Source organism: Propithecus coquereli, unplaced genomic scaffold (assembly GCF_000956105.1).
Source record: "Propithecus coquereli isolate 6110/MARCELLA unplaced genomic scaffold, Pcoq_1.0 Scaffold867, whole genome shotgun sequence".
NCBI lineage: Eukaryota > Metazoa > Chordata > Mammalia > Primates > Indriidae > Propithecus > Propithecus coquereli.
Genome location: NW_012154918.1, coordinates 139579 through 149507, shown reverse-complemented (window position 1 = coordinate 149507; position 9929 = coordinate 139579). Strand labels below are relative to the sequence as shown.

At 34.2% G+C, this 9929-nt stretch overlaps 1 protein-coding gene across 1 annotated transcript in view; it reads right to left on the bottom strand.

The window, feature by feature from the left end:
* Positions 1-1409, bottom strand: part of LOC105826225 (zinc finger protein 682-like) — an 8156-nt gene extending 6747 nt beyond the window's left edge. Inside the window, exons 1-2 of the mRNA XM_012664167.1 lie at positions 1109-1409; positions 544-979 (exon numbers count right to left, since the gene is read on the bottom strand). Of these exons, the coding sequence (XP_012519621.1) occupies positions 544-979; positions 1109-1409 (737 nt within the window). The remainder of the gene's footprint in view (positions 1-543; positions 980-1108) is intronic.
* Between the last annotated feature and the right edge of the window lie 8520 nt (positions 1410-9929).

Sequence of the window (9929 nt, the reverse complement as noted above, 5' to 3'; positions counted from 1 at the left end):
CCCCGAGAGCTGAACCGGACAGCCAGAGATGGGTAAGAGGGCACTATCTTCCATGTCGCCTAAGACAGGAGGGCTGCCAGTGCTGCCACCTTATCTGATGACGGGCTTGACAGGAACAGATATGGCTGCCCCAACCTAAGACAGGCGCGGTTCCCCGGGTGGTTCTCTCCTAGCTTAAAACAAAAAAGGGGGACCTGTCCGGAGCCGTGAGGCCCGGCAGCTGCTTACCAAGCCCACGCATTTGCAAAAGCCCGCGAAAGAGCTTGTAAGTTTCTATTTACCCATTATAACTATGTAGCCCTTGGAAGCCTCTGAGGGTTTCCTTATATGGAAATCCTCTGGCTGGAAAGCCAGAGCCTCGGAAAGCACCGCCCCTTTACTGTTACTCTTTCTGCCTTACTTAAGCCTCTGCCTTCCTGCCAATAAATGAGACTTGATCAGACTCCTGTCTTGTCTCCATTTCTTGTGTCTCCTGCCTCTCCCAATTCCCACTCCCTCTTCCAGGGTCCACGTTGACTACCCCGCGGGTCGGGACAGTAGGGTTTCTTTCCTGTATGAATTCTCTTATGTTTAGTACGGTCTGAACACGAGTTAAAAGCTTTGCCACATTCTTCACATTTGTAGGGTTTCTGTCCAGTATGAATACTCTTATGTGCAGAAAGGTCTGAGCACACCTTAAAAGCTTTGCCACATGCTTCACATTTGTAGGGTTTCTCTCCAGTATGAATTCTTCTATGTACAGAAAGGTGTGTGCATTGTTTAAAGGCTTTGCCACATTCCTCACATTTGTAGGGTTTCTCTCCTGTATGAATTCTCTTATGTTTAGTAAGGTATGAACAACAGTTAAAAGCTTTGCCACACGCTTCACATCTGTAGGGTTTCTCTGCAGTATGCATTTTCTTATGTGTAGTAAGGCGTGACCACCACTTAAAAGCTTGGCCACATTCTTCACATTTGTAGGGGTTCTCACCAGTATGAACTGTGTTATGATAAGGAAGATTTGAGCAAGATTTAAAGACTTTGCCCCATTCTTTACATTTGTGAGGTTTCTCTCCAGTATGAATTTTCTTATGTTCAGTAATATGTGAACATTGTTTAAAGGCTTCACCACATTCTTTACAAAATTTCTCTACAGTATGTCTCAGTTTATGTCGATGTAGATTTGAGAACTTTTTGAAGACTTTGAAACATTTATTACACTGGAAGATTTTGCTATCGGCAGTTGTTGAGCATTGGTTAAGTCCATTATAACATCCTTTCTGCTTCTTACACTCACCAACACTTTCACAGTCTCTCATTAAGTTTACATTCTCTAGGCCATCGCTTCCATACCTTCTCAGTACCATTTTTTGAAATGAAACATTTAAGCCTTGCTCTGGCAAATGGTCTTGGGTGGAATGAGAAGACATAGCTGAAAGAAATTTTAAAAATAACAAATTATTGCATTTATTTGTTTTCTCAATCAGATGAATATACATTATGAATTTACTATGTAAAATTATACCAAGCACATTAGCAAGATGGTGTAATGCAATATACAGGCTCTAATTCTCTTTTAGATAAATAAATAGAACAAAATTATACCAACCAAATTGCCTTTGTGGGAATTCTAATTGCCAGGTAAGCATTTGCAGCACACCAGATGAGCACAATGCTGAGAGCCACATAGAAGAGAAAGAAAAGTTTGTTGTATTTACCCACCATGGCCTTTCCTCCTAATACAGCATGGTGCATATATTATAGAAGCAAATTTTTAATTTCCAGCTTCTCCTTCAAAAGAAAAAGAAAATAATGACACCAGCGGCCATCTTTCTGGTGTTTGGAGGCCTTTCACAAACTAAAACAGAGAGTGCTGAAAAGAATGCAGCTATCATTTGAAAGACAGACTGGGTGTGCTGAAATCAAAGCTCAACTATTGTTATACCAGCAGAGAGACCTCAGTACCACAGAGAAGAAACAGTTGTAGCAAATGATGACAAGCTCTTAAGAAAAACTGTAGCAAAATTACTTTAACTGGAAAATAAACACAAAATTTCACAGAAGAAACATCCTCAGAAGAGATTTGAGGATCCCTGAATCTCTAGCACAGTGAATTGGTGTCAGAGTCCCCCAGGACAAAGCTATTTGATAAAGTTTGTGAAAGGGGGCTTTGTTAATCCTCAAATCTCAACCATAGATTACAACATATAAAAAACATCAGGATAACATAGCGTAATCAAATAAACAACATAAAGGAATAAAGATGTATAAATTAGTTGAAAAAATTAAGAATAACCATCTGAATGATGCTTAATGAGTGAAATGGGAAGAATACTGATCAGTAGATGGAATCAGGAAAATGAAGAATATATGAACAAAAAAAAAAAGCATAAAAGGAAACATAAATTGTTTAGCTGAGCATGCAATAAGAAATGACTGAGAAATTCTCAAATGTAACAAAAAAGACAAAAAAACCCAAGAAGCTTAACATATTTCAGCTAGGAAAAACACCAAGGGACCCACAACAAGGCAGACTATAAGCAAAAGTTTTGAAAGTCACACACAAGATGAGAATCTTGAAAGCATCAACAGTGATGTTTCACCTCTGAGCATGCTCCTATTAGATTACTGTGGATTTATCATCAGAAAACTTGCATGCCAGAAAAAACTTGGCTCCTACAGTCACAGTGCCAACAGAATGAAAACTTCAAAGCAGAAATAGAATATCCAACAAAATTTCCCTTCTAAATGAAGAAAAATAAAGACTTATCAAGATAACTAGATCTGAAAAAGATTATCACCACTGGACCTGCCCCACAAGAAATGCCAAAGCGAGGTCTTGCACTGAAAATAAAAAGATGTTAGAAAACAACACAAAATCATTTGAAAATAAATAACTCTCTGGGAAAGATACATAAGTACACTTAAGTAAAATTCTGTCTTATTACAATGATGGTAGAGAAAACATTTTTAATTGTACTCTAAAATTTGAAGACAAAAACAGAAAAATAACAGTAAATCACTATTAATGGGTATACAATATAACAAGATACAACTAGAGACATCAGTAAAGTTGAGGGCAGGTGTAACAAGGAAAAATTTTTATATGCAACTAGGTTAAGCTGTTATCAGTTTAAAATATGTTGTTGTAACTATAAAAAGTATTGTGTGATCACTGTGGTAACCACAATGAAAATACCTGTAGGGATACATTAAAATAGTAAGAATGGCTCAAAGCATGTCACTGCAAAAATCAATCAGAAGCAAAAATCAATCAATCAGACAGAAAGAGAGGAAAAGAAGCAAAATGCTATAGCTACAAGAATAAAAAAATAAATAAAATGGGAATAGTAAGTCCTTCCCTTTCAGAAAATCATATAAATATTCATGGACTAAACTTCACAATCAAAAGACAGAAATTGAATAAACATAGGGATGTAGGAAATAAAAAAATCCAACCATGTATTATCTGTAAGAGACTCACCTTAGATCAAATGACAAAAACAGTCTAAAATTAGCAACACAAAAAAAGACATTTTATGCAAATACTAATCAAATGGGAGCAGGAGAGTTCACAATTAGACGCAATATATTTTGAGGCAAAACTTATCCTGTTTCATAGAATAATGTTACACACACATATATATACACACACATCTATGTATGTGTGTATGTGTAAAATCATGGTTGCCAAATATGCAAAGCAAATGTTGACAGAATTATAGCAAGAAATACACAGCAATATGATAATGGTAGGATACTTCATCACCCCACTGTTAGTAATAAATGGTAATGCCAGACACGATATTAATAAGGGAACAGAAAACTTGAAAGCACTGTAAAACAATTACACCTAATGGACACAGAGAGAACGTTCCACACAACAACACAATCTTCTCAATAGCACATAAAACATTCTCCTGGACAGAACACCCGTGAGGCCACAAAACAATTCTTTACAAATTTTCAAAAAATAAAATCCTACAGACTATTATTTATGACCAAAATGGAATAAAACTAGAAATAAATAACAGCAGAAAACCCAGAAAATCCACAAATAAACAGAAAATAAATGACACACTCTTGAGAATGCTCTTGTTCAAGGGTTGGAAGATTTACTTCTGTAAAGACGTCCTTACTGCCCAAAATGATCTACAAATTCAATGCAATCTCTTTAAAATTCTCAATGTCCTATTTTACGGAAAAGAAAAAGCAGCTCAAAAATCATGTGGATGCCAAAGTACCATGAAGAGCCCAACAAGCTCCACAAAAAGAAACAATGTTGGACGCATCACACTTTCTGATTTCAAGGAATGTTACAAAAAGTACAGTAATCCAAGCAGTTTGCTACTGGCGTAACAGCAGACAACTAGACCAAGGAAACAAAACGTAGCACAGATATAAAACTGTCAGATATATGGTCAAATGAAGAGTTATTTGCACATTCATATTTTTTGAAGCAATATTCACAAAAGCCAATATGTGAAAATAACCCAAACTTGCCTCACAAAATGAATGGATAGATATAACTTGGGATATAAATATAAGGGAGGACTACTCAGCTTTTAAAATGCAGGAAATTTTATAACATCTATGATAAAGACAAATCTTGACATTATTACAAATGAAATAAGCCAGTCTCCCCCCAAGAAAGATACTTTATGAATCAACTTATATAAAAAACATAGTTACATTTTAAGAAACAGAAGCAAAATAGAATAGTGTTTGTAAAGGACCAGAAAATGAGGAAAATAGGTAGTTGTTTTAGGTATACTGAGCTTTAGTTTTGCAAGATAAAAATGTTCTAGAGATGCATGTTGCATTACCATGACAATATACTTACAATGACTAAACTGTAATCAAAATATATAAGATCGTAAATTTCATGTGTTTTTTACAATGAATAATAATACCAAAAATAGAGTTTTAAGGCATTTCAAAATTACCTTCAAATCACACAAATGTTTCATACAAGGATAATATATATTCACCAAAAAATACATGTTGAACTTAAGACAATTTTCATGACTATTCACCTTGAGAAGATAAAATAACCATTGACCATCAACCAAGAAAAAAAGAATGTACTATTCATAAACAAAATAGGAGTAATATTTATACAGGCAAACAAACACAAAATTATATTGGCAAAAAACATAGGCCTGATTTATATTTGACTTTTGCCCCACAATGTCTTAAAGTGTACAGAGTTGAATTTTGTTATATAAAATGATAATATATAGGTAGAAACTAAAAACACAATTGACTGATGTGATATGGCACACTTTAAAAAGTAAAATTTTTTTAAATTTATGATTATTTTTTCCAGTATATTATGGGGGTACAAATGTTTAAACAGAACTATAAAATTACAAACAAAATTAAAAGAAACTTTAACCCATAAAATTTTGAATAAACATAATTATTGAAGAAGAAATCTAGCTAACTAATTTAGGATAACTGGGCATCCAAGAAGAGAACAGATTTAAATCATTAGCATAGGGTTAGGGCAATAATATTTCACAAAACACATTATAATCTTTCATAAAAAGGCTTTGATAAGAAAAATTTAAAGATTAGGCATTGAAATGATACTAGAGAAGCTTCTTTCTTATGCTATTAATATATTGCTGCTCTTCTTATACAAAAGAGAAAGGCTGTAATCCAGCTTTCAGAAACAAAACAAAGTCTTAAATTTCTAAATATGGGAAAAACATGGCATTGTAAAATATGGTGTGAAACTAATATATAAGATGAACAGTTAGGAATAAATTATATCGTCACTTAGATGAAGGTTGGTGACAGTGAACAGAAATGCTAATAACTATTTGCATGCAGTAAACTGAAACAGATCATCATTTTAATAACCGTGAAGTGCATATGAGTTATCTCATTCAGCTTTTATAAGACATAAATTCAAAAGCATGTTATTGTGGAACTTCTTAAAATTCTCCATTAATACATACACAATATGAAATGGTATAATTTGTCACATTAATAACAAAGTGGGGGATGTAAAGAGGTCTGCTTTTTACATTCAGCTGAAGTTAACTTGTTATGAGAATGAACTATATTGTTCCCACTTTAAGATATTTTTGTACTTTCCATTTCTCAAGGTGTTCAGAAAGAAAATATCTGTAGAAGTTATGCAAAAGAAAATGAGAAAGGAATCAAAGCAAGTATCTACAAAATCAATCAAAATGAAGGCAGTAAGAGAAGAAGTGAGGGATACCATAGAAGAAATGAAGTTAAGTGTAATTACATTTTCTTTCTTTCAGTAATTACTTTAAATATAAATGAATTAAACTCTTTAATCTAAAAAGATAATATGGCTGAATGGATTAATAAATGAGTTTCTACAATATTCTGCCTACAAGAGACTCATTTTAGCTCTAAGGAGTCAGGCTGAAAAAAATATATTCCATGCAAATAGTAACCCCAAGTAGGTGCAGTGGCCACAATTTTATTACACAAAATACAGTTAGGGCTGGCTGTGGTGGCTCACGCCTGTAATCCCAGCACTCTGGCAGGCTGAGGCAGGAGGATTGCTTGAGCTCTGGGGTTTGACACCAACCTGGGCAAGAGTGAGAACCCATCTCTATTGAAAAAAATTAGCCAGGCATGGTGGTGTGTTACTATAGTCCCAGCTACTTGGGAGACTGAGGCAGGAGGATCACTTCAGCCCTCAGGAGTTTGAGGCTGCTGTGAGCTATAATGATGCCACTACACTAACCCGGGTAACACAGCAAGACTCCGTCTCAAGAAAAACACACACACACACACACTTTAGGTCAAAACTCACATGAGAAACAAAGACTGATATTACAAAATAATAAAACAGGTCCATTAACCAGTAATCTATAACAGTAAAATATGTGTGTGTGTATATATAAAAACTCATATATAGGTTATACACATATGTTTTATAATATATACATCACATGCACACATCACTAGGGGTTCCAAATACACGAAACAAATGCTGGCAGAAGCGAAGCAAGAAACGCACAGTAACATGGTCACTGTTTACTGTGAGAGCCCACTTTCTGTAATGAATAGAAAAATCAGATAGAAGATCAATAAGAAAACAGAAAAGTTGAACAACATTATACAGCAATTAGACCTAACAGACACATGCAGAACTCTTCAGTCAAAAGCAGCAAAGTATATAATATTTTCAGTCACACATGGTGCCTTCTATTAGGACACATAAAAAGTCTAATTAAATTTAAGATGACATTTAAATCATAGAGTGCATCCTTTCTGACCAAAATGAAATGAAACCAGAAATGAAAAGAAGAAAAACTGGGAAATCCAAAAATATTCAGAAATTAAACACACTCTTGAACATATTCTTTCTCAAGGATTAGATGATTTAATATTATTTAGATGTCAATACTACTGACAGTCATGGACAAATTCAATGTAACCTCTATCAAAATCCCAATCGTACTTTTCAAAAATATTTAAAAAATCCTAAAATTCATTTAGGAACTATGATTAGCAAAATACCCTTTAAAAAGAACAAAAGGATAATATACTTCCTGATATAAACATGTATTAAAATGTACCAAAAAAGCAATGTAGTAATGACATAAAGAAAAATAGATCATGGAACAGAATAGAGTCCAGAAATAAATTGTTATGTATATGATCAAATAATATTCCACAAGGTGTCCATGACCAGACAATGGGGAAAGGAGAGTCTCTTCAACGAATAGTGTTCGCAACTAGGTATCCACACAAAAAAATTGAAGTTGGACCAATCCCTTGTACCATATACAAAAAAATATTTTAAATTGATTAAATACTATAATATAAAAAATAACTAATAAAACTCTTAGAAGAATACATAGGAAAAAAGATGATGACATTAGTTTTGGATATGACTTCAAATGTCTAAGCAAAAGAACAGAACAGTGGAACTATATAAAATTTCAGAATCTCTGCACATCAAAGGAAACATTTAGTGGAGTGAACGTGCCTCCCAAGAAATGGGTGAAAATATTTATAAGACATATATATGACAGGAGTTAGTATTTAGAATATAAAAGCAACTCCTAAAATTCAACAAGAAGTGAATACCTCCATTAAAAAATGAACAAAGGATTGAGTTGACATTTTCCAAAGGAGATATATGTGTCCAACAAGTATTTGAAAGAATACTCAAGATTACTAACTTTTAGAGAAATGCAATGCAAAGTCACAATGAAATATCACCTCACGCTCAGAATGGGCAATATAAAAACATTTTGTCAAGATGTAGAGAAACTGGAACCCTCCTGAAATATTGGTGGTGATAAATGATCCAGACACTGTAAAAAAATGTATGGTGGTTCCTAAAACATTAAAAGTAAAAATTAGCATATGAAACAGCAATCCCACTTCTGGGTAACTATCAAAAGTACGCAGTGCAGAACCTGGAGGAGGTATGTGTGCACTCATGCTCATCACAGCACTATTCACAAGGGCCAAGAGATAGAAGCAACCCAGATGTCCCTCGACTGGTGAACAGATTAAAAAGGGGCATATACAGACAATAGAACATTATTCAGCCCTAAAAATGAAAATCTTAGGCAAGGTGGGGTGACTCACACCTGTAATCTTAGTACTTTGGGAGGCCGAATCAGGAGAATTGCTTGAGGCCAGTAGTTCAAGACCAGCCTAGCAAAACTGCAAGACCCTGTCACTAAAAAAAGAAAAATTAGCTGGACATGGTGGTGTCTGCCTGCAGTCCCAGCTACTCTGGAGACTGAGGGAGGAGGACCACTTAAGTCCAGGTGTTTGAGGTTGCAGTGAGCTATGATGATGCCACTGCACTGTAACCCAGCAAACAGAGTGAGAACCTGTGTCCTATCTTAATAAAAAAAATTTAAAAAAAAATCTTACAAAATTCTATGATAAAGACAAACGCTGACACTACGTTAACTGAAATATTAATAAATATTAATAACAATGTGAGTCTATGATTACACTTAATATGATGTATTTTAAGTAGTCAAATGCATAGAAACAGAAAGTGGAATGGAGAGAGGGTAAAACGGGCAGTTGTTAATAGATATTGAGTTTTAGTTTTGCAAGATGTAATAGTTCTAGAGGTCTTCTGCATAACAATGAAAATATACCTATTACTAATGAAATGTACACTTAAAAAGATTTAGGATGGTAAATTGTATGTGTTTTTACCACAATGTTTTTAACAAGAATAAATAGTTATAAATCTTTTCAAAAATTACCTTTAAATCATAGGAGTGTTTCCCTCTTACAAAGATAATATAGATTCATCAACAAATACATGGTAAATTTAAGGCTGGGCACGGTGGCTCACGCCTATAATCCTAGCACTCTGGGAGGCCAAGGTGGGAGGATTGCTTGAGCCCAGGAGTTTGAGGTTGCTGTGAGCTAGGCTGATGCCACAGCACTCTAGTCTAGGCAAGAGAGTGAGACTCTGTCTAAAAAATAAATAAATAAATACATGGTAAATTTAAAAATATCTCCATGACTACTCACCTAGACAGGACAAAACAACCACTGAAAATCAGCCAGAAAAAGAAATATACAAGATAAGTCATAAATAAACTTCGAGTAATATTTATAGAGACAAAAACAAACATACATAATTTTTAATAGACATATCAATGATTCATATTTTAATTAAGCCACACATTGACTTAAAGTGTTGCAATTCATCCAAAATTTTAATCCAAAGGTGAAACAAAAAACACAACAAAAACTGATGACAAGGAACATACTCTAAAAAAGAAACACAGTAATATGGAATTGCAAAACAAGAATAAGAGAAATGTTTAGACATAAAATCCTATATGCAACATTGCTGTACTATTAAAAAAAATTTTTCTAGATAACTACAATGTTCAACTGTGACTGTGAATGTACATAGAGCAGGTATTTTGAATCATTGGTATGCAGTGGATGGCAGTAAAGTTACA